Source organism: Octopus bimaculoides, chromosome Z (genome assembly GCF_046866305.1).
Source record: "Octopus bimaculoides isolate indiv1 chromosome Z, ASM4686630v1, whole genome shotgun sequence".
Taxonomy (NCBI): domain Eukaryota; kingdom Metazoa; phylum Mollusca; class Cephalopoda; order Octopoda; family Octopodidae; genus Octopus; species Octopus bimaculoides.
The window spans coordinates 47,741,238-47,768,380 of NC_142944.1; the positions used below are offsets into that span (position 1 = coordinate 47,741,238).

At 34.8% G+C, this 27,143-nt stretch overlaps 1 protein-coding gene across 3 annotated transcripts in view; it reads right to left on the reverse strand.

The window, feature by feature from the left end:
• Positions 1-3,574: 3,574 nt before the first annotated feature.
• Positions 3,575-27,143, reverse strand: part of LOC106875951 (ankyrin repeat domain-containing protein 27) — a 57,239-nt gene continuing 33,670 nt past the window's right edge. For all 3 annotated transcript variants that reach the window (XM_014924286.3, XM_014924285.3, XM_052973518.2), the window contains 10 exons: positions 22,674-22,750; positions 20,412-20,571; positions 17,778-17,849; positions 15,445-15,511; positions 14,074-14,114; positions 11,722-11,825; positions 9,018-9,132; positions 7,591-7,780; positions 6,071-6,167; positions 3,575-5,347 (listed from right to left, as the gene is read on the reverse strand). In XM_014924286.3, the coding sequence (XP_014779772.1) occupies positions 5,296-5,347; positions 6,071-6,167; positions 7,591-7,780; positions 9,018-9,132; positions 11,722-11,825; positions 14,074-14,114; positions 15,445-15,511; positions 17,778-17,849; positions 20,412-20,571; positions 22,674-22,750 (975 nt within the window). In that variant the 3' untranslated portion in view covers positions 3,575-5,295. The remainder of the gene's footprint in view (positions 5,348-6,070; positions 6,168-7,590; positions 7,781-9,017; positions 9,133-11,721; positions 11,826-14,073; positions 14,115-15,444; positions 15,512-17,777; positions 17,850-20,411; positions 20,572-22,673; positions 22,751-27,143) is intronic.

The following is a 27,143-nucleotide window of genomic DNA, read 5'->3' on the forward strand; positions in this document are numbered from 1 at the left end:
TTGTATTCATCTTTGCTTTGTGCATGTAGTTTTAAGACAGACCTGATTTGAGTGGTATTTGATGCACCAATTTTTAGAAGCTATTGTTGCAAATTTTCTTTTGCTGTCATCTTGGCACCATTCCAGTTTTATTATATTTGAGGAAGGGTGGGGATTTATTGGTGCTTGACTGTTCATATTGTATGGCTGTGTAGACTGACCTTGTTAGGATTGCATTGAATATCTAATATATTACAAGTTTTTTTTACTCAGAGATAAAATATTACAGGGGTTGTCCAAAACAGTACTATTGATCTCAAATTTCAGTGTTGGCGGATCTTTGTTGTTTGATGATAACTTGGTTGTTTAATCAACTGAATTAATGTGCAAGAGTAGTTTAGCATTCCACAGACATGTATACTATTTAGCATAATTCTCGGGTGGAATTGGTACCTTTTTTTATTACGGGTGCAAACTATCCACTAGGTGTCTATAAGTTTTACATCTATCTAGTTTTCGGATCTTTATGATTTGACAGGCAACATTTTTTTATGTAGTGTTTTTGGTACCGAAACACTTTCAAACTTCGAATACTTGCATATTTTTGTGTTATAGAACAGATTTTGTATTCGAAGTTATTTCATGTTAAAAATTGTCGTATTTCGGTAATTTCAACCAATCACTGACGTCTATTGATGTGAAAACAATTACGCCGTGGAATGTAAACAACGGTGTTACGGGATTTTTTCCATTGAATAAAATTAGTGCCGTTGTTTGTCAACAACAACTATCAGCGGTGTATATTTCGTTTGGGGTTCAGGTTTTAGAGTATGTTGACTGGAGTTTGTAGACGCCATGTAGTGAGAACAAACTGGGCATTTCATGGTTGTGAAATAGCCATACTCTTAATAATGCTTGTTTAGAATTGATTCCACATTATCTTCAGCTTTAACCTTTCAAAGATGACACTCCGGGGTAGATGTGAGAGGCTGGGCCTAGTCAGAATGTTAAAGGAGTCACAATGGTTAAAAGGCAACACGTTAGGTTCACTTCTTTTAATCCTATTGCTACCAACCACTCCTGGTTTTCTAATACAAACTTCTTGTTTAAAAAGACCTAGTGGTAAGAGCTGAACAAAGGACTGTGTTCCTGCAGAAATCATCATCACTTAACGTCTGCTTTCCATGCTAGCATGAGTTGAAGGATTTGAGTAAAATTTATGACTTTTTGGTTTTCCACACTGGCAGTACCCTGTTTGATAATTGGGAGTTACTTGGATGGATGTATTGCTGATGGAAATGAGGAAAATAGCCCCACTCATAGGGAGCAGATTTACAGGGTGTGCTGAATAAACTCTAAATTACACAAAAATGAAGCTACATCTCATTTTAACATATTTACCAAAATTAAATTTTTAAAATGTCTTGAAATACTAAGGAATAAATTTGCTGTTGGCTTCAATCATGGTCTCCAGGTAACTTCAAAATCTCTTCTGGACAGTCTCCTTGTTTAAGTTGGTAAATGCTGCCATAATTTTTGGTGTTACAAGGAGTTTTGGTCTCTCGCTCAACTGTACCTCACATAATAATCAAGGGAGTTGCAGAAATTGACAGCCATGACTGGGCTTTCCTGCTTCGTGTTGAGTCTGCAGCCATGAATGGAAGCATAACATTGCCATTGCTAGTGATCACTCCAAACACCATAATGTTGACTGGATGTTTGATTTTTATCATTCAGTACACATCCAAACATTGAAATGTTCATATTGAAACTTCTGGTGTGAACGCCAAGTAGTACAGCATGTGTCCGAATTTCTGGCAGAGTGAATTGCATCATAGTGCTGTTTTTCTCACAGACGGTGACCAGCTGACCCTATTATACTGTGTAGTCAACAAAAGCGAAAACGAACAATACACATGCAAAATCAGAAACAAAATGGCAACAATTTACCCATTGCACTCTCTCTCTCACTATATGTATATGTGTAAGGTGGACTTCTTCCAGTTTTCTTCTATTATACCCACTCTGGATACCACACAGTAGGACTGGCATTGATCCTGAAATTGTATGTTTGAGAAAGTGAACTTAACCGTGTGTCCCTGCATGCAAATATATATCAGAAAGATGTTGGTGATGTACTTGTTCTGAAATGAACAGCAAACTCAAACTCTAAATCCTTGTAGGAATCAGTAATTACCACTACGCTTTACTGGGATTTTTTTTTTTCTATCTCAGAGCATATGCTAGATAGATTTGTATCTTTTGTTATTGAGAATAAATTCATTGCAGTTTGTATATGCTAAATCTTTAGTGTCTCCCACCATTACATAAATGATCTTTGATAATGGAAGCTCATCAGTTTTATGTAGAGAATGGATGAATGGATTTAACCTGTAATGGCTAAAACAAATGAAAGAACTTGAGAATTTTCATAATGGACTAATGATAGGTGTAGGTTTATTCAAAAAGATATAAGAATGTTCTTGCTTGGACAGTACTCTTGTTATCTCAGTCATTAGAGGGGACCAGCTTGAAGATATTTTAGTCAAATGAATTGACCTCACTATTTTTTATTTTAACCCTTTAGCTTTCATGTAATGCTTTTCTTTTTCTTTTACTTGTTTGACTGGAGCACCGCCTTTAGTTGAATCAAATCAACCCCAGGACTTATTCTTTGTAAGCCTAGTACTTATTCTATCGGTCTCTTTTGCCAAACCGCTAAGTTACAGGGACCTAAACACACCAGCATCAGTTGTCAAGCAATGTTGGAGGGGGGGGGGGACATATATACGATGGGCTTCTCTACAGTTTCCGTCTACCAAATCCACTCACTCACAAGACTTTAGTCGGCCCAAGGTTATAGTAGAAGACACTTGCCGAAGGTGCCACACTTATTCACATTTTTCAAAAATTAATCGTACATTATTTCATAACTGCAAGATTTTGATGATGTGGTTATTTACTTTTAGAATGGCATTGTGGGGTGAGTATAAGAGGCCAGATGAAGCAGGTAGAATATTTGGGCTGATTTTAATGCTAAAGGAATTAAACCCGGTACTTAGTCTATTGTTCTCTTTTGCTGAATCACTAAGTTACAAGGCCCTAACCACTTGTCAAGCAGTGGTGAGGCACAAAGACATATATATGATGGGCTTCTTTCAGTTTCCATCTACTGAATCCATTCACGAGGCTTTAGTCAGCCCAAGGTTACAGTTGGAGACACTTGCTCAAATACCATGCAGTGGGACTGAAACCCAGACCCATGTGGTTGGGAAGTAAGCTTCTTGCCACACCTGCAACTATGTGCAATATACTGAATATGAATCAGGCATTGCTGTTTACTTCACAGCCATGTAGTTCTGGGTTCAATCTTACTGCACTGTACTGTGAATGAATCTCTCCTGTAACACTAGATTGACCAATACTTGTGCTTCGAATTTAGTAGATAGGGACTGTGGATTGACCATTATATGTTTGTCTTGCACTAAACTGCAGACACTTCTCTCTTGTTTAGCCATTGAAAATCTGTAACTAAGAATACTTTTATTCACAAATGTAAACTGAAATACACACTTGCATAAATAAAAATAAAATATTAAGAAAAAAAAAAGTTTATTGCAAAAGAAATCAAAAAGCATTAGCATAAATATTTTCGGGCTGATTTATATTCTGGCAATGATCTTAGCTTTCTATAAACATAACCATTCTCTTGGATGGCTATTTTAACATTTGATTATACAGGTTGAACTAATTTTGTGTTCATTGGATAAGTTGGTGTTAACATTTAATTATGTGCAGCATTAAAAAAGCTTAAATGGAAATAATTAGTGACATCATTTTTTAACAAAATGTCAATGAATTAATATATCCATTTTTTCTGCTGTTGAGATCTAGATAAGACGGGAACATGTCCAAAGTTCCAGTCTTATCTAGAAAAATGACAATATTACTGACTTAGTAATTAATTTTTTTTTTTTTTACCTCAATACACATTCATTTTATTTAATATCACAAATGATAAATAATGGCATTACTGGTCAGAGATTTCCAACCTGGCCATTCACTGCATTTGTGACAAGTGTCTCTAATAAGTCGGTGTAGTACGGATATTGATTTAATTGGCTGATATAAATCCATTAATGTTATATGCACATATATTTGTGTAAGACAGTTTCTTATTTCTTTACTGCACACAGAGGGGACAAACGGATCAAGTTGATTATATTGACCCCAGTGTGTAACAGGTACTTATTTAATCGACCCCGAAAGGATGAAAGGCAAAGTCGACCTCGGCAGAATTTGAACTCAGAACGTATTGGCAGACGAAATACCGCTAAGCATTTCACCCAGCATGCTAACGTTTCTGCCAGCTCGTCGCCTTAGACAGTTTCTATCTAACCAAATTCTACTATCACAAATGTTTGGTCAACTCATGAGTATGGTAGAAGACATTTGTCCAAAGTACCATGCTGCAGGATTGAACCAGAAACTATGTGAATCAGCTGCACTTTCTTTAAACCACACAACCATTTATATAGTTAAAAAAACTCATTAAATGTTAACACAAATTTATCTAAATGTTATGTTATTCCACATAGATGGAAATTATGCACCACAGTTTTAAATTATTAATTACTTTAGATAGAAATGTCTTTAATTAATTTAGACTTCCAGTTTTGTATATTAGATTCATTTACATAAACTTCACTTTGGAATAACTCATAGATTCTAAAGCAGGTTCAAATCCTTGTTTACATATTTCCCATCTCTGTTTGTCTGTCTGTCTCTCTCCTTTCTTTCAGTGAAATAGAAATATATGTTTATTATATTTTATGTTGATCCCAACTTATAAAATGCATATTGGGATATTATCTGAAATCAAATCAAAAAGGAATTTTTTTTTTTAAATTGCACTGATTTATCATCACATTTTACAGACCCCTGTTTTCCAGTGAGGATAAGTATGGACGGTTAGTTAATCAGCAGAACTGCTGATGCTTCTAGTTCCCTACTTGTTATAAAACTTTCTTGATGACATATTTCAGGTGAGTTTAGTACCTAAGAGACATTGGTGTATCTGGTGATTTTTGTTTCTTGGTTCCAAGTTCACTTTTGCATTAATTGTATTTTTCTTTTATTTTCTAATTTTTTTTTCTTTTAATGTTCAGTGAAAATAGATTCCTCCATTAGTTTATAATCCTTAACTTCAATAAAAATTTCACTGGTTTTGAACATTTTATTGTTGTGAAAAGAGCCTTTTGAGAAAATATGTTGTTGATCATGTATCTAATAAGGTCCTGTATTTAGCTATCGTTTTCATCCACATGTTTCACAAAACACATCATCTTGAAGATTTGATAAGAAATCCCTGCAAGAATAATGTTGAAAAGAAGAATATTAGTAAAGATAATGGAAGTGGGATAGTGGTGGTGAATACTTTTCTTTATCAATTTGTTTTTTTATTTTGCTTTGTGGGAGTCTGTAAATTTGGACATTGATGTACTGATTACTGGATCAGGTATGTTTATAGTTGGATGTCTTTCTAACTGAAGTGTATGTGAGAATTATCATCAATTTAATATCCACTTCCTCATGCTTGCATGAGTCAGTTTGAAATCGTTGGGGCTAATTTTCTATGGTCAGATGACCTTCATGTTGCCAACCCCCACCTGTTTCAAGCAGGTTAATATTTCTCCATGACCAGACATTTCACAGAAGCATTCGTTTACAACTTGCACCATGTTAAGGCAAGGGCACACTAACACACACATATACATACAACAGACTTCTTTCAGTTTCCACCTACCAAAATGACTCGAAGCATTAGCAGGCCTGAGACTATAGTGGAAGACATTTGCCCAAGGACCATGCAGTTGGACTGATTCCAAAGCCATATGATTGGGAAGCAAGCTTCTTACCACAGAGCCTCTCTTTGGATTTTCCTAGACCACAATATAAAAGCTGTAGAAAGATTCAATATCAGTGAATGTCTCTGCAAGGAAGTGTTTGAACTTCTACACATACGTACTGTTATGTGTTTGTGCATTAAAATGTACAAGTCAGTTGTTTATGTGAATTAACATTTACATACCCTAAATCAGGTTTTTTAACACTTTTGCTGGTACTAGTACTACTCTTCGTCGGGACTAACTCTGTAGATGTTATCGAGATCTTCTTACTGTAAGGTCCTGTAAACACAAAACAGCTATATTTATAACAAAATCTAAAATTTCACATTCATAGCAAGAACTTGTGTGAGAATTTGTCTCAAGGGACAGTTGCTTGGAAAGCTAAAATACTAGTGAAATTTTTAAACTGAATGAAAATATTTCAAAAGGAAGAACAAAATATCTTTATGTTGATTTCCAGAGTAAAAGGAATTTAAGGGATGTGGCTTTCTCTTTAAAAGGAAGAAAATATTCTAGCAAAGAAACTGTTTATTCCATAGTTAGGAATACACCATTTTGTGGAATAGTATTCTTATAGCTGAGATTATGTACCTTTAATCACTAGATCATAGTCAATTGTAAACATTCTGCTAGATCAATAGACTTCCTGCATTTGCAGCCCATTGCTGGTGTATTTCTCTATCTTCTTTCATTACTACTACTACTACTACTACTACAACTATAGACTCTACTCTTAAGAACTTAACTGGTTACAACCACATCTGTTGTACTCTGCTTTTCAACTAGGATAGCCTCATTACCAAAATCTGTTCTTATAATGTGTTGGCACTCCATTCCTTACGACGTCGAGGGTTCCAGTTGATCCAATCAACGGAACAGCCTGCTCGTGAAATTAACGTGCAAGTGGCTGAGCACTCCACAGACACGCGTACCCTTAACGTAGTTCTCGGGGATATTCAGTGTGACACAGAGTGTGACAAGGCTGACCCTTTGAATTACAGGCACAACAGAAACAGGAAGTAAGAGTGAGAGAAAGTTGTGGCGAAAGAGTACAGCAGGGTTCGCCACCATCCCCTGCCGGAGCCTCGTGAAGCTTTAGTTGTTTTCGCTCAATAAACACTCACAACGCCCGGTCTGGGAATCGAAACCGCGATCCTATGACTGCAAGTCCGCTGCCCTAACCACTGGGCCATTGTGCTTCCATGTTCTTATAATAGATCTGGACTAATAAACAACTTTTGAAGTTAATACTTAAATTAACCTTTTAGTATTTAAACCAGTCATATCCAGCCCAGATATTCTACTTATTTTATGTTCAAGCCAGCCAGATCTGGCCTCTCACACCTACCCTAGAATGTCATTTTAAAAATATGCAATCACATCATTGAAATCTCAAAGCTATAAGATAAGGTATGATTTATTCAAAACAATAGGAATAAATAAGGATTACATTAAATAGTTGGAAAGGGGTTAATTTGACAGCGTGTTTCTCTACCTCCACGTTTATCTGCAATCACAAGTCTTTGGTTGCCCAACCAACTAGAAAATGTAGCCAAACTGTATCCTGTCACCTTATAAAAGAAGTACATATTGAATAATATTGTTCCAAGAAGAGACGAGATAGGTGTGTCTGTTCTATCAGAGTTGATCCAGGTTTAAAAAATAACAACAATGCCAATGAATAATCATAAATTCTACTTACCAAATATACTACTAGTCCTCTTATTCTTAACAGGTGCCTCTTCATTGGATATCTCCCTGAGACGTCTTGTAATATTGTCCATTGTTTCATCTAAACTTCTTGGCGGCCGGCGCCTTTCCAGGTGAGTATTTAGTGTTGTGACTCCAGACGAGGATTCACTATATTTCATACGTGCACCCATTGTTTCTGACTAAAAATTAGAATTATACATCAGACAGATATATATATATATATATATATATATATATATAATCATCATCGTTTAATGTCTGCTTTCCATGCTAGCATGGGTTGGACGATTTGACTGAGGACTGGTGAACCAGATGGCTACACCAGGCTCCAATCTGATTTGGCAGAGTTTCTACAGCTGGATGCCCTTCCTAACGCCAACCACTCAGAGTGTAGTGGGTGCTTCTACGTGTCACCAGCACGAAGGCCAGTCAGGCGGTATTGGCAACGGCCACGCTCAAAAAGGTGTATTTTACGTGCCACCTGCACAGGAGCCAGTCCAGCAGCACTGGCAACAACCTCGCTCGAATGTCTTTTCATGTGCCACCGGCACAAGTGCCAGGAAGGTGATGCTGGTAACAATCACACTCAAATGGTGCTATTTTCGTGCCACATGTATAGCAAACACAAAGGGATTATAAAATCTAAGTGGGATTCTCAATCACCATTCCTGCAAATTCTGGCTAAAAATGTGAATAAAAGTGGAAACCATTTATTCAGTCTGAGATCCCAAGAATTACAAATTACTTAGAGTGTAATATATTAAGTCCAAGGATGGGACTTTTGGTAACACATTTATTCCTTAGCTACATGTATATCAACATCAGGTATCGAAGTGATCACAAGAATGTGAAGTGAAGTGTTTTGCTCAAGAACACAATGCACCATCCAGTCTAGGAATTGAAACCACAATCTCGGGATCAAGAGTGCAACACTCTAACCACAAGGCCATGCACCCTCATACACACACACACGCTTCTAATTAGGTTTTGTCTGCCATTGGTACTCACAAATCATTTATTGGCTTGAAGCATTGAAGAAGCAATAATAGAAGACACTTGCCCACAATGCTGCATATCTGGACTGAACCTTTAGGCCACATGGTTACAAAATGGACTTTTTAAGCACACAGCCATGCCCATGTCTATGAAATAACATGGCATTTATATGTGTGTGTGTATGTATGTGACAGCAATGTGCTGGTGCCACATCAAGAGCACTCAGTACACTCTGTAAAGAGGGTGGCACTAGGAAGGCCCTCCAGCAGTAGAAACCAATCCAAAGCAGACAAATGGGGCTTGGTGCAGCTCCCCAGCTTGCCAGCTCTGGTCAAGCCATCCAACCAATGCTACCCTGAAAACGGATGTTAAATGGTAATGTTGATACAGACAGGTAGATCGTTGATATTAATTGCTTACCTGTGACTTATGGGTATGCTGAATAGTTGGAGTTGGATCTGAAACAGGTCGAGAAGTCATCGTGGTTTGCTCCTTCATGTAGATCACAGCTGCTTTCAGTGTCACCAAACAGTAACTGCAAGTAAGAAAGTCGTATAACAAACTGCTTTCTGATGTCTAACACAAAGTTTCATTAACGGAGTAACATTGTCTTATAATTGATTTGATAAAACCCTATACATCCCTGACATCAAAGTTACCAGAACAATTTCTTAACAAGTAGCACAAAATTTTCAAAGAGTTATGGATTATGTTTGAAAGTGACCCAAAAGGTAAATTTTGCTAATAAATTAAAACAAAAAACAAAACAAAACAAAAACAAACATAGTACCATTGTGTGGTACTTTGGGGAAGTGTTTTCTACTATCAATGGCCCAGGTCACTTAATGCCTTATGAGTGAATTTGATTGATAAAAATTGAAAAAAGTCCATATGTGTGTATGCAAATTATCATCATTATACAACATCCCTTTTTCCAAACTGGCATGAGTTTGGCCAGTTTGACATCCAGAGACAAGCCAGAGGACTATACCAAGTTCTTCTGCTTGCTTTAGGGAAACACAATCTTTCAGGATGATAATGCACCAATTCACACAGCTAAAGTTGTCACTGAATGGCACGAGGAACATTCTAGTGAAGTTGAACATCTTATCTGGCCACCACAGTCCCCAGACCACAATATTATTGAACATTTATGGTGCATTTTAGAGGAACAAGTAAGGAGTTGATATCCTCCGCTATCATCACTACAAGAACTGGAGACTGTTTTAGCTGAAGAATGAGGAAAAATTCCTTTGGAAACAATTCAAACTTTGTACGAGTCCATACTTCATAGAATTCAAGTTGTAATTACTGCCAAAGGTGGTCTTACCCCATATTAAATTTGAAATTTTAAGGTGTTTCCATTATTTTGTCCAACCCCTGTATATATTTAAGGGACAATATATAGATTTGAGTGATCCAGTAGTACTCTAAAAAAAACCTCCTTAATGTATCGTTCTACAAAACATAGAGTATATAGTACAATACAAGAAAAAACAATAAGGAGTGTAAAGTCATAAATGACAAAGAGTTTGATGAAATCTTTATATAACAATAAGAAAATTCTAATATAACAACAAATTGTTTGTATTTTGCATGTAAATAATTTACTTATTATTAAATATAATAATATAAACTATTTACATGTTTTTAAGTTACAAAACAATTTGTTGTGATAATTAGAACTTCCTTATTGTTAAATAAAATTTCATCAAGCTATTTCTCAGTTGTTTACGACTTTATATATATGAGTCTACAGCTGAAAACACTTGTCTAAGGAACCATACAGTAGGACTGAACCCACAGTTGCTAAGTGAACTGTTTAACTGCACAATCATACTTCCATTTCTAAGTATATTTTATCAGTCCCATGGTTATAACAATGGTATAATATGATGAAATGAATAATGATTTCTTTTATATTTGTATAGACCATTCATGGGCAAAGTGCAGCCCATGGAACTTTCCGAATGGTATATCTAAAAAGAAAGTCACCATCATTATCATTATTATCATTTAACATCCATTTTCGAGCGAGGTCGTTGCCAGTGCTGCTGGACTGGCTCCTGTGCAGGTGGCACGTAAAATACACCATTTTGAGCGTGGCCGTTGCCAGTACCATGTGACTGGCCCTCGTGCCGGTGGCACGTAAAAGCACCCACTACATTCTCGGAATGGTTGGCGTTAGGAAGGGCATCCAGCTGTAGAAACTCTGCCAAATCAGATTGGAGCCTAGTGTAGCCATTTAGTTCGCCAGTCCTCAGTCAAATCGTCCAACCCATGCTAGCATGGAAGGCAGATGTTAAACGATGATGATGATTTATAAGCTGGGATGGCTGAGATAGTTTCACAAGAGCTGGCAACTCAGAAGACTGTTCCAAGTGTCAATGTCAGTTTTGGCATGGTTTCTACAGTTGAATGCCCTTTCTAATGAAAAATTACCTTCAATTTTTTTTTAGTAATGCTGTCTGCTGAAGAATCATCTCTCATGTAACCCACACAAAAAAGGTTGCTCCAGTATGGTATAGATTAATAATTTGTAGAAACATAACCAAGTAGATTAATCACAGTCCTTACCAGCTACTAATTTTCCCAAACCCAGAATGGATGAAAAACAATCTTATTCACATGCAGTATTTGAACTCAGAAAGTAGAGGGTCGTAACTAGATAATGAGAATCATTTACATTAAAATTTGCAAAGCAAAAATAAATAATTTATCATAAGGATAAGGAAAAGTCTAACATTTCTGGCAAAACTCTTATCTTCTGCCTTCCCTTCTTCCAAATTTTAAATCATATCTCTTTCCTGATTTTCAAATTTACAATAGTTTTTGATTATCTTGTTACTTTGACCATTGTCCTTCTACTGTCATCGGTTTCCTGTTGCTACTCCCTCACTACTATTATTTTACTCCCTCTCACTACTTATTTCTTTATTGCCCAGTTGAATGGGCTTGAGCAACATGAAATGAAGTGTTTTGCTCAAGAACACAACAACAAGTTGCTTGGTCCAGGAATTGAAACCACAATCTTACAATCATGAGTCCAACACTGTAACCACTAAGCTGTGTGCCTCCCACAATGAGAAATAACTTTACATTAATTACTTTAAACCATCATTACCTGATATTGTCCTTGTCCTTTGATGCTGCTGACCAGTTGAACACGTCCATGTAAAATATGTTACTCTGTAGATGTGGACACTGTGCTTTTATCAACACCTTCACCTGTCAAAAAAGAAATAAAGAAAAATGAAGACATAATAGTGGTTTAATCCCAGAGCATGGTATTGATAAGCCACAATAATGGCAAAACATCTGTATCTAGCACTCTCAGATTCAATCTGAAGCAAGTTGTCTTGCCTGGTCTATGACATTCAGGTGTTTTTTAACACTCAGCATTGTGTAGGGAGCTATCCCAGATGATATCCTGCAGCAAATTCAGTACATAAACAAAACACATATACTGTGTATGTGCAATCAATAATGTTTGTGTGTGTGTATATATATATATTTATTTACATATATAGGGGTGGCTCTGTGGTAAGTAGCTTGCTTACCAACCACATGGTTCCGGTTCAGTCCCACTGCGTGGCACCTTGGGTAAGTGTCTTCTACTATAGCCTCTGGCCAAACAAAGCCTTGTGAGTGGATTTGGTAGACAGAAACTGAAAGAAGCCCATTGTGTATATATATATATATATATATATATATATATAGATAGATAGATAGATAGATAGATAGATAGATAGATAGATAGATAGATAGATAGATATGTATGTATATGTTTGTGTGTCTGTGTTTGTCTCCCACAACATTGCTTGGCAACCGATGCTGGTGTGTTTATGTCTCCGGCACTTAGCAGTTCGGCAAGAGAGTATAATAATAGTATAATAATATTATTTTATTATTTTAATATTTATTACTTTGTACTTTTTTGATTTTTATTATAGGTCTTTTTAATGTATTTACTTATTAAATTTTTCTATATGTGATTGTGGATTTTCATGGATGAATTCAATAATTGTGTTTTTTTTCTCTAAATTATATATATATATAATATATATATATACGGCAGGCTTCTTTCAGTTTTTATCTTCCAAATCCACTCGCAAGGCTTTGGTCAACTTGGGGCTATAATAAAAGACACTTGCTCGAGGTGCCACACAATGGAACTGAATCCAAAACCACAGGAACAAAATAAAATACAAGAAAGGGGATATATAGATTAAGCTCTTTAGTTATCCATTGTAAGGAAGAAATGACGATCACTATTCATTCCTCCTAAAAATGGAAGATTAAAAACTATATTCTGATACTTTTTTATATTATTTTTTTCCCCCTTTTTCCTGTTCCTGAAGCCTTTTTTACTTTTGTCACAAATCTTCTTTCCAGAAATTAATTTTGAAAAGGCATTGCTAATTTCAAATGTATATAATCAAACTTCATCTACTATTTCAGCAATGAAGATAGTTAAAAATTTAAATCAAGCAAGATTTTCATTATTCAAAACTATATATTTATTTCTTTATTGCCCACAATGGAGCTAAGCATAGAGGGGACAAACAAGGACAGACAAAGGGATTAAGTCGATTACATCGATCCCAGTGTGTAATTGGTACTTGCTTAATCAACCCCAAAAGGATGAAAGGCAAAGTCGACCTCGGTGGAATTTGAACTCAGAACGTAGCGGCAGATGAAATACCGCTAAGCATTTCGCCTGGCATGCTAACGATTCTGCCAGCTCGCCGCCCTATATATAACTATATATTCTGGAAACACAAGTGAGCCTCTGTGTGATTATTTGTTCTGCTAGAAATAGGAGGTAAATCTTCCTCAGGTCACACCATACAGTCTTAAAGAAAGAAGGACACATTTGATAGTAGCCAATGCATTATATAACCAAAACAGAATTGAAAGCCTGACCAGGAGTTAAACAACCAAAACAATTAGGCTTGTGTGAAGTTGACACAAACTATTAATTCTAATTAAAATTTAAAAAAAAAAAATTTTTCTGTCCTTCTTGTGTGGTTATATAACAACCAGTACAATATATTCCAAAGTGTCCCAACTTTCAAAACATAGAGTAGATAAAACAGGGGACAACTGATGAAGGAAATGTTCTTTATGTTGCCTGTCTCATTTCTCTATTTGTTTCTTTCATTGTCTGAAAAAAAAGTTCTTTTTCCATGTTTTTGTTTTTATGTTCTCTTAATGAGGTTGTTTGTCTTATTTGAAATAACAGTCAAATCCACCTCAAATTTCACCCTACTTTCTTACAAGAAAAATGACAGGAAGGACATGGTTTGAATGCTTTTAATTATAAGTTGATCTGTTTAATCAAGATTGACTAGAGATTAAACAGTAACAACAGCACAAATAAATTTGTAGTTGTTGAACAACTATGGACTTATTCTTTTCAATCTTCAATCAAAAAATAACTTATATACTAGAAGACTCTTGTAACTAAACTTACCAATAAAGGAATAAGGTCATCTGAGGTAATACAAATGGATGCTGAAAGTAGAGAAAAAAAAGAGAAAGAACTAAGAGAAAAGATACAGATTAAATTTCTAAAAATATGTTTTCTTCATAACAGAACACAAAAAGTCATAACAAATAAACATATACCACTTAGCAGTTCGGCAAGAGAGACCGATAGAATAAGTACCAAGATGTTTTGTGGCATCAGATCTAGAGATGTGAAGAGAGGAGATATATGTGCATGAGCACCTGCCAGTCTTTTTCTAAAAATCTCATCCAGGCCTACACACACACATTGTTGTCTTAAGGCGTGCACAAGCTGGGAAGTTGCTCGGGGAGGCAGGGGCTGAACTGTATAGGGTTCACTTCTGATTTATGTATGTAGTGGCTTGATGTTAAATACTTTAGGGTTTGGTGTACTAATTTTCCTGGGATCCTATAATGCTGTCAAGATGGCCATGCGCATACATGTGCAGAGGCATGGTCAACACTGACCAAGAGAAGCCCTCATATAACAATAAATAATTTGATAGTAAGCTAATAATAATAGTTGCCCAAATTATGTTTTGGAGGTATCACTGTATGTTTTGAGAGGTTATGGATCTGCTAATGGAAGGTTCCTTTTCAAGGTGCAGGACTGGATATCTCTTGGAACAAATATATTCAATCCATAGCCATGTCAGCTGCCAAGAAGCTTGGAATCTATATTCCATGCAAACTTCTTATACCCAAGAGTATCCTGTACCTCAATAAGGCCACCATTTGACCATGCATTGAACACAGCTGTTATCTTTGCATTGGTGCTTCCTCTGAGTATCTTAACTTCCTTGATCAAATTCAGAATCAAATCGTTAACATATTGGATCTTCTTTTATCTACTAGGTTGTAGTTTTTGGTTCATTGTCAAAATGTATCTTTGTTGCATCTTTTCTGCAAGTATTTCCATGGTCATTGCTCAAATGAATTTTTTGGAATAATACCCTCTGTCAAAACCTTTAAGTATGTCACTTGGTTCTCTTCTCAGTTGCACCATTTCTCTGTTGAGCTTCCAATTAATCACAAGTCCTTTTTATTCTAAAGTCTGCTTTGTTCAAACTGCTGCTCTCTGGAACTCACTATCTTTGTCTTGTGTTCTAGTGATCAAACTGATCTATGATATCCAGTCCTTCAAACTTTCTGTCAATTGACGTCCTTTGAATTTGTAGGACATGTCTTTCCCTTCTTTGTAGTTTTTTGTGCCATAGTGACCTCACACTTTGTTGGAGACAAAATTGTATAAAAATTGAAAAACATAGAGGGCTCACATACCAACTCAACTAAGAAACAATAGCAATGACATCAATAAATAAAATATTATACTCACAATTAGCACTTTTACAGAATAGCCTCGATTTCTCTGTATGTTGTGAGATTCCACTTGAGATGCTATCCTTTGAAATACAAACATTTACAGATTTCATATATACATTCAAGCAGAGTGATGTCAACTTTGCATATTACACATTTAACTCATACAAGCATTTATGCATCTATATATATACATATATATTTGGAGAAAGATAGTTATGGCCAGTTAATAGAGTTATCCAGAGTTTCGCATTCATAAAATGCTTGGCTTTACATTCGTCTCATCAGACCCTAATGACTGGTATCCTATAACCTTTCGGTGAAGTTGAGGGAGAAAAGGTCTCATGGATAGTTATATATATGTGTGTGTGTGTGTGTGAAGGCACATGGCTCAGTGGTTAGAGTGTCGAGCTTACAATCATGAGGTTGTGAGTTTGAATCCCAGACTGGGCTGCGTGTTGTGTTCTTGAGCAAGACACTTTATTTCAGCTTGCTCCAGTTCACTCAGCTGTAGAAATGAGTTGTGACATCACTGGTGCCAAGCTGTATTGGCCTTTGCTTTTCCCTTGGATAACACTGGTGGTGTGGAGAGGGGAGGCTGGTATGCATGGGCAACTGCTGGTCTTCCATAAACAACCTTGCCCAGACTTGTGCCTAGGAGGAACTTTCTAGGTGCAATCCCATGGTCAGTCATGACTGAAGGGGGTCTCAGCATATATATACATACATACATCATCATCATCATCGTCGTTTAACGTCCGCTTTCCATGCTAGCTTGGGTTGGACGATTTGGCAGACGACTGGTGAACCAGAAGGTTACACCAGGCTCCAATCTGGTTTGGCAGAGTTTCTACAGCTGGATGCCCTTCCTAACGCCAACCACTCTGAGAGTGTAGTGGGTGCTTTTACGTACATCTGTCTAACCATCTAACCTATGCTGGTATGGAAAGTGGATGTTAAATGATGATGATGATATCATCATCATTTAACATCTGTTTTCCATACTGGCTTGGGTTGAATGATTTGACATGGAGCTGGCCAGCTGAAGAGCTGTCCAGACTCCAGTTGTCTGTTGTGACATGGTTTCTGAGGATGCATGCCCTTCCTAAAGCCAACCACTTCACAAAGTGTGATAGGTGCTTTTTACGTGCTTTTATGTAACACCAGCACAGGTGCATTTTATGTAGCACCAGTACCTGTAACGGACAAGCTTGTGTCTATGAATGACAACGATTTTACTTAGCTTGGCACATCTTAAGTACAGCAAATTGCCATAACTCCTGGTCTCTTGTCATTTCCTCAACGAGGCCCAGCATCCGAAGATCCTATCCTTTCTCACTAAGTCATCCCATATCTTCCTGGGTCTACTCCTTCCACAGGTACCTTCTACAATTAGAGCTTGGCACGTTTTTATGTAGCTGTCCTCATCCATACACATCACACGACCAAATCAGCATGTCTTCTCTCTTACACACAACATCTGATGCCTCTTACACCCAATTTTCCTCTTAAATCATTTACACTCTATTGTGCATGCACACTGACATTACCCTTCCAGTGGAGCATGCTAATTATATATTTATATATCTTCCAGAACAAGATGCCTGTTTCTGTCCCTCTGTCATACTTTAACCTCTCATCACCTGGCATAAATCCACCTTCCTCAACACCAATCTCCTCTCAGATAAGGGATCTTTGTTTTGCAAGTTATGTGGTGACCTTACCAGTGCTGGTGCCACATGAAAAAAAAGTACCAATTGCATACTATAAAGTGGTTGGTGTCAGGAAGGCATCCAGCCATAGAAACCATGCTAAAGCAGGCAGTCTTCTGGCTTAAGAGCTCCTGTCAAACCAACCAACTCAATGCCAGCATGGAAGATGGACATCAAATGATGATGATGGTATTTGTATGCGTACATCATCATCACCATTTAACGTCCACCTTCCATGCTGGCAGGAGCCGGCCAAGCAGAAACCTGCACCAGACTTCTGTGTCTGTTTTGGCAGGGTTTTTGTGGGTTGATGCCCATCCTAACACCAACCCACCACAGTACATATATACATACACACACATACACATATAAATATACATTCTCTCTCTCTCTCTCTCTCTCTCTCTCTATATATATATATATATATATATGTATATATATATATATATATATATATATATATATATATATATATATATATACTACACACATACATTTATATGTGTATATTCTAATATACAGGTGTGTATCTAAATCAACAGAAATTATATATTTCAATATATATATATATATCATCATCATGTGTGTGTGTGTGTGTGTGTGTGTGTGTGTGTGTTTTATATATATAAATACTCACCATGCAGGATTTCACTGATATTAATTTCTCCAATGGAGTTTTCAAACTATCCAGCATCTGAAGGATGTTACACTATAAACAGAAAATATCATGTGGCTTTAACAAGTTTTATAAATTATACTGTTATGCTGCATTAATCGCTGCTGTTGTTGTTGGCAATAGTAATGATAGTGGTGATGGTGGTGAATATAATGAGGATGATGATGATGATAATAACAACAACAATAATAATTGTAGTAATGTTGAGTAAGCTCTGGTTTGTCCTGCTTTCAAATCCAAAAATAACTCCAGGTTATTTCTGATTATGCAGACCTAGGTTCAACAGTAGGTATTTCAGCAGTGACCATTCAGTGATTTTGTATATTTAGGAGAGCATTGTTCAATGTGTCCTTCTCTTTTTAAAACAATAAGATACAATTTGAGAGAGAGAGAGAGAGAAAGTGGTTTATCTGCTACTCCTGGCACAGCAAAAATGGTTCCCTATTTGGCTAGCTTAGGTAAATCTATTTCATGGAGATGTGTAATAATCAAGATGAGAGCAAACCAAATTTACTAACTTCTTTAACCTTTTAGCATTCAAATTATTCTGTCAAATGCTTTCAATTAATAATGTATTATCTCGTAGTTTTGAGATTTTGATGATGTCATCATCATCATCATCATCGTTTAACGTGCTCTTAGTGCTCCACTGGTACAGGTGCTACCATTGGTACAGGTGCATAAGAAATGCTAAAGGGTTAACTAATTATTTATATTGAAGCAGATCACCACCAACTCCTTCATTTGATCTATTTATTTTATTTTAAATGCCTTTATTTATGCAAACATGATATGTGGTTAAAAAGTTGCACTTCACAACCACATGGTGTTGGATTTGATCCCACTGAGTGGAACCTTGGGCAAGTGTCATCTTTAGTTTTGAGTTAAGTAATGACTTGTGAATGACATTAGGTAGATTTAGTACACAGAAACTGCATGAAAGCCCATTGTGTAAATGTACACATGTATGTGTGTGTATGTATGTGAGTGTGTGCATACATGCATATGTATGCTAGTGTATGTTTTGCATTTACATTACTTGGGCATTGGTAACATTTTTTAAAAAATCTTATATAAACAATATGTCCCACAGTACCAACAGTTTAATATGCCAAACCACTGAAGAATAAAGTACATTATTTCAAAACAACTAAGCGTTGGTATCAAAAAGGACATTTGACTATAAAATACTGCCTTGAGAAGCCTTGCCCAAACCATACCAGCACAGAAAAAGCAGGCATTAAAAGAATGATTATGATGATGATAATTCAGTTTTGTTCAAGATGAAATCACATGCTTTGCTGCGTAATGTTTCAATTGCATGAGGGTAGAGTATCGAAATAAAGGGTGCATAGCAATATATGGAGGATATTATGCGGTGTGCAGTATGTGACAGCCTGAGTAAATGATGAGAGAGGATGAATGCATATTACATAGAACATAGTGAAGCTGCTGGACAATGTGGTGTTTTGCTTAGCAATGCAAGCCATGTGTGACATGCAGTGTGGAAGTCACAGTAAAAAGTGTGTAAGTTTAGATAAACTGTGCATGGTGAAGATGGTATGCATTTGCAATTTTTAATTGCTTATTTTATGCATATTTTCTTTTAAAAAACAGTTTTATTTTTTTCTGAGACAGTCATCATGTGAACAAATTCTGTCCATATCCTGAAGTATAACATGATAATGTGGTCAAATTACATGTGGTAGTGGAGGCACAATGGCCCAGTGGTTAGGGCAGCGAACTCGTAGTCATAGGATCACGGTTTCGATTCCCAGACCAAGCGTTGTGAGTGTTTATTGAGCGAAAACACCTAAAAGCTCCACGAGGCTCCAGCAGGGGATGGTGGTGAACCCTGCTGTACTCTTTCACCACAACTTTCTCTCACTCTTACTTCTTGTTTCTGTTGTGCCTGTAATTCAAAGAGTCAGCCTTGTCACACTGTGTCACGCTGAATATCCCCGAGAACTACGTTAAGGGTACACGTGTCTGTGGAGTGCTCAGCCACTTGCATGTTAATTTCACGAGCTGGCTGTTCCGTTGATCGGATCAACTGGAACCCTCGTCGTCGTAAGCGACGGAGTGCCAACAACAACAATTACATGTGGTGTGCAATGTCAAAGTGTGGTTATACTTTATACTGTGCAGCAATCTCTGTTGTAAGTGTGAGTTTATGTTTAAGAGAGAGATAGAGAGAGAAAGAGTATTTGTTTTTGTGATTTTAAAATATTCATCTTCTTATTATGTCATCTGTGTTTATGTAAATAAAATTGACAATTTTACATGTGATGTGAAAGATTTTGGTTGGTGTGTGCAGCAAGGTGACATGATTTGTAACAAGTAGTGGTGAATTTATTTGGTATGTAACGAAATGTGTTCTGATAAAGTCAGGATATTTGTTGAACATTTGATCAGAAGTCTGATCAACGACAGACTAAACAACAATTGCACCCCACCTTCCAGGACCTACTCTAAATACTTTCCTTAATCCTTTCCTTTTCAAATGGCTCCTCTTTAGAATTCTCTCTCTCTCTCTCTCTCTACACACACACATACAACAACAGAAATAGATAAAATAGATGCAAAGATACTTACAGCTTCAGGTAAATCACAGTCAAACTGCTGATTAATACCTATTTGTAAGTTATTACCAGCACTCAACTCAATGCAGCGTGTCAACAAGGCTTGGTCAGCTTCGACATGATGTTGCCGAATAACAGGGAATACAGTATCGTAGACATTCTCCAATATATAACTGTTGTTTTTGTCATTGTAGATATCATAGATCAAACGGGAAAGAAAAAATTTCATTTAGTACATAACCACAAACACTATATATATATATATGTATACATATAGTTGAAAAATTTTGTTATAGGTATATATATGCCATAAACAAGTATTAAAAAAAAATGGAGGAAAACGATGTTGAAACAAAATTAGATTTAATATAAAATTTTCTATTAAATCTAATTTTGATTCAACATCATTTTTCTCCATTTTTTTAATACTTGTTTATGGTTTCTTTATACTATAACAAATTTTTTCAATTGTTATTTTCATATTCTTAATACTTGTTCTGGCTGATTTTTATGAATATTATGAATCTTTATTAGAAACCATTTTTTCTCTCTTTTTGGATCTCTCAAAAAGTTTGAATTGTTCTCTTTTGAACTTATTTTTTCTCACATATGTATGTATACATATATATATACATTTACATAAAGCAATAAAGTTAGGTGTCTGAGATGAATATAGATTTGTTTTTCTATACAATTACAGCTGTTTTATAATTTTTTCATATACTTTTTTTTTATATTTATGTATGCAAATTATCCATACTTGTTTACATTAACATGCATGTTCTGCATTATACAATAGAATTGTGCATTCACAAATTAATGTAAATACTGAAAACTAAATCATCAGATCACTGAAACATCATATGTGTAATACAATCATTTTATTCATTTACTTGTTCCAGTCACTAGACTATAGCCATGTTGGGGAAACATTGGTGGATGGATGGTAAGTAGGTAGATGTGTGTGTATGTAAAAAGGATTTTAGGAATTTTAAGAATACCTATTTTAAGAATAAAAATCACAATGGTAAACAATCATTTTATTCTTTTACTTGCTCCAGTCACTAGACTATAGCCATGTTTTTTTTTCTCTGTAGTTTCAGCTCAGAGCTGCGGCCATGCTGATGCACCACCATTTTGCTACACTTTTATTACTGAGAGCCTCCTCCAATATGTGGCACTTGGTGAAAAATGGAGTTTGATGTAGCTACCCTCATTTGCACCTCTTGCCGTGAGGTAGGTTCATCTGGGACTCTTGACAGGAAGAGGTCCAGCTTAGATTTAAAAACCCCTACATCTACTTTGTGTAGGTTCCTCAGGCTCTTTGGGAGAATATTAAAAAGCTGTGGGTCCCTGAAACCCAAACTGTTGCAGTAAATGGTCCCATGTTAGGGAAACATTGGTGAATGGATGATGAGTAGGTAGATGTGTGTTTATGTAAAAAGGATTTTAAGAATAAAAATCACAATGGTAAACAAAACTTTTGCATAGATTGCTTAATGCCACAGAAATATAACCCTAAATACTTTAGACAAAGCTAAAATGAAAAATGGCACAAAAATTTGATAATATTTATGGGTTCCTATCTTCTTAATTTTAAGATATGAATGTAAAAAGATAAAAGAAACTAGTGAAGAGCAAACTTAAGCATCACACTATATTAAACTTATTTATTTCTTATCGTTGCCAGTGCCCCTGGACTGACTCCTGTGCAGGTGGCACGTAAAATACACCATATTAAGTGTGGCCGTTGCCAGTACCTCCTGACTGGTCCTCATGCCAGTGGGACCTAAAAAGCACCTACTACACTCTCAGAGTGGTTGGTGTTAGGAAGGGCATCCAGCTGTAGAAACTCTGCCAAATCAGATTGGAGCCTGGTGTAGCCATCTGGTTGACCAGTCCTCAGTCAAATTGTCCAACCCAAGGCTAGCATGGAAAGCGGACGTTAAATGATGATGATGACTGCCTCTTGAAAAACTTCAGCATCAGTTCTGATATAACAGAAGCATCTTGATGCTGAAAGATCTAATTCACATAAGAAAAGTTGTTATATATCTGAGGTAAATCAAGATCAGACATGCCAAGTAGAAGTAACAGTTACAAGAGTCCAGAGACATCAACGATCACCTGGGTGCAATACGCAGCCATATATTTTGAGCTGATATTGGACTTCTTACGTGTCACCAACATGGGTGCCAGTCAGGCGGCACTGGCATCTGTCATGCTAAAAAATAACACATATTGGTAGAGTGTATTGGATTAAAGATTTTTTTACCTTTCAATAGAAGAGTTCAGAACTGAGAGAAACCGGATATCATTCTGAATTAACCGTGGTGCACAAGCACAACATTTCTGGAAAATAATATTAGAGAATAGTATTTATTGTGTCCTAAAATAATGTCTATAAACTAATATGGATGTATTCAGCAAAGAACAAATGAATGCATGCATACAAGCACAGACACATGTGCATCTACACTGAATTTTCTGGCATACAGATCAAATTTTTCAGACCCAAAATTCCATATGAAATGCAGCAAGGTTTGGAAAGAGTGACAATGTGTGAAAGTTTACACTATATACTATATCTACTTGATGCCAGAAAATATGGCAAACACATACACACACATTCATGCATTATATATATATATATATATATATTCTTTTATTCTTTTACTTGTTGCAGTCATCTGATAGTGGCCATGCTGTACCACCACCTTTAGTTGAACAAATCGACCCCAGGACTTATTCTTTGTAAGCCTAGTATTTATTCTATCAGTCTCTTTTGCTGAACTGCTAAGTTACAGGGATATAATCACACCAACATCAATGTCAAGCAATGGTGGTGGTGCTGGTGGTGGTGGTGGTGGTAGTGGGACAAACACAGACATGCAAATACATACATATATATATATATATATATATATATATATATATATATATATATATATATATATATTAGGGAATAAAATCCAAAACTTACAGGGAAAAATTCAATTTAGCAAAACTAAATCAAATTTCCCAATATGAAATATATGTATATAATTTAGAGAAAAACCACTATTAAATAATTCAATAATGAAGAATGTAATTCATACTCTCTAGAAAATAAATATATCATAAAAACCGTATTCTTAAAAATCAATAAAGCACATAAAAGAATAACTAGTAAATGGTATAAAAATGACTACGCACATTTCGTGGCTATATTTTCAAATAGATAACTAATAAAACCAATTCGATTAATAATGAAATTGATCTACAATTAAATCAATTCAAAAATATAGTCACTCATCAGGTCAAATATAAAATAATAATAATAATAAATCAATCAATGTATGTGTTGTAACTTATAATAAATATCAAATAAATATATAAAATACTATTTAACAATATTTCTTAAAATAAAATCAAAACTTATTTTTCGAAGAATTGCTGTTAAACTAAAATTTTAAACGTAATACGTAGAACTAAGTGTTTATAAGAAATATATCTCATTATTCCATAATTTTTTATTTATGCCGTATTTTCATGTGATATATTTTGTATAAACATTTAGTTTACATTCTTCATTATTGAATTATTTAATAGTGGTTTTTGTCTAAATTATATATATATATATATATATATATATATATATATATATATATATATATATATATACATACACACACACATACATATTATACGACGAGCTTCTTTCAGTTTCTGTCTACCAAATCCACTCTCCAGGCTTTGGGTGGCCCAAAGCTACAACAGAAGACATTTGTCCAAGGTGCCATGCAGTGGGACTGAACCTGGAACCATATCGTTGGGAAGTAAGCTTCTTACCACACAGCCACTCCTGCGCCTAGTGCTTAAAATTTTATTTACAGATTTTGACATGAATACAATAGAAATAAGTATTAATCTTTGCCCTTCTTTTAATTTCTTGAATAATTATGTGAAATTCACCATGTTGGTGACTAATTAAGACAAACTTTCTGATTTTGAACTGTGTGTGTGTGTGTGTGTGTGTGTGTGTGTAACACAAGTAAGACAAATAAAAAAAATCAATTATAGACATGACAAGAAGGATGAATGAAGGTTAAAAGATTAAATACAAGTGGATAAATGAATTCTGGGAATATAAAAAGAAAACAATATATGCAGGGAGAAATATTAATAGAAGCAAAATGAGGTGGAAAAATTAAACATAAATATGAGAGATTATCATATTTATTACTAATGTGATAATATTATATAATAAGACAATCACATTATTGAGATAATATATTTCCTTCTTAAACAGGAAATGGAGATATTTTTCTAACATCACTTCTTAAAGTGAAGACAATTTTGATTAGTGTAAAGAAACTGAAGTACTAATCTAAAGATTCTGATAGTATAACTACCTATTCTGTTTCAAAAAATGGAATTAAAAGTTCAGAAAATTAAAAGACTGAGCCACTGTTTATACAATTTCATACATTCTTGAAGAACAACTGGTGTATCACCTACTTTCCTTGCAAAGTTGTATTAGATGATGGAAGGAACACACATAACAATTCTACTTCTTTTGGCAATGTATTGCATAATGGTATGAGCTTTGTAACCCACAATGTTCCTATCCTGAAATAAGTCTAAATAATGTAATTGTAAGAAGAAATGTTAATGTCCATTAGGAAAAAAATTCCTATCCAAAAACATTGTATATAATGTAGTGTTATAACTAATCCACATACTTTCACTTACATAGGTTTCACCTATTCCATTGTTAAATTCAAATTACACAATCATCTTGATACATTTAGAAGGAGAAATGAAGTAAAAACATCACCCCCTGCATAGGTTTAGGAGTTAAAGGAGAAAAATGTTGATTTTGATCTAATGTGGAGCATCGCAGTTTGGAATTGATGGAAATCTTAAAATGCATGGGTAATATTATTAATAGATTGGATGAATTTATGATCAAATACTTGCATTCTGTCCATAAAACTTATACTTTAAACCAATTCCATAAAGTCCTCCCTGAGTACTAGATATATACCTATAACCCTACAATATAGAACTTGATTACTAGTAATAAGATTCATGGATTATATTTAGGTAGCCTAGCACATCTCAATACTATTAAGATATATAACTGATCATATTTAATCAACTTTGCCTACACTTGGTTCTGATTATAGATACTGATGACAGTAATTTTATATAATTTTATTTAATAACTTTATTCAATTTGTTTTGAACTAAAGGTGATATCTTTACAATATATGCTTCTTCATACCTAATTATGACCTTTATAATTCTTGAGAATTCGTTACAATCCTATAATTTTTTTAAAATATTTATTAATATTTTAGACCTTTATAATTCTTATAAATTCTTTTAACATTTTTGATACTCCCCATCATTTAAAATTATCATAGTTGTCAAATAGCCTGTCTAATGAATCGATGTGATTTTAATTAATTTGCTTTATTCTGAATAATATTGTGAAAATATTATTGATAGAAACACTGGGATTTGTAGGATTGTTTTTGGTTTTCAATTTTTTTATTGGGAATTTTGGTTCAGATTTTCCTTCTCTATTATTTCAATTTGCAACTTCATTACAGCTATATACCTGATCTTTCTAAATTTTGATATTTAACTAACATAAATTTAATCTTTATGTTGACACTAAGATTTTTCCTTCCAGTTATGCACACATCCGCAAGTATGGACCAAAGTCACTCAAGGTATACATAAAATCATGCAAGAATATACTCCAGCATGCAGTCCACTGTCCATTGTTCAAAATCTAATGCAGGGAAGGTTCTGAGTGTGGTGAAGTATAAATAATAACACAAATGGGCTGAAGTTTACTACAGCTGTTTCAGGGATGTTTTTTATTGATGAACAAATCAATTACAACATGTCAAAAATTCGTTTTCTTCAGATGAATTAAAATTAAAATAAAATTTTAATTTAGGATAACATTTAGAATTTTTCACACGAAGAGTTATATGCATCAAATAGCATTCCCCACTTTACTCTCTCAAACCAGCATTGAAATGAGAGAGTCAATATGCATTCTATATGCTACTTGTCAAAAAACCCAAAATGTTAAATTTGATTTTAATTTTAATTCACCTGAAGAAAACGGATTTTTTCTACATGATGTAATTGATTGTTCATCATTAAAAACACACATAAATATATATATGTATATATATATAGATATATATATGTATATGTATATATATATATATATATATATATATATATATATATATATATATATATATATATATATGCACATATACATACATATATATATATATGTGTAGCTGTAATAATGAAGTTATACCAAATATCACCATTTGGTTTCGTTTCATTATTACAAACTAAATGCACTTGACTCTACTTATGCAGATACTCTAACAACAATTTGAGTAGTTTATTTTATATTTGACTCAAGTTGAAAATTCTACTTCCAAGTGTAACATGAAATATATACACACACACACACATATATATATATATGAGAAAATTTGTTTTGAAAATGCACCTGAATTTGAAAAACTTGCAATTGTTTTTAAATGAATTGATTTACATACATACCAAACTAGTTTCAACAATTTTTTGTTTATCAATAGTTATAAACATATGGAATAAAAAAAAAATTTTTATTGTAAAGTAGAAAATATGTTTAAATAATATTAAAAATGATTGGTAAAGAATATTAAAAAATGTGGGTCACCAAAAGCTCGGTCATATT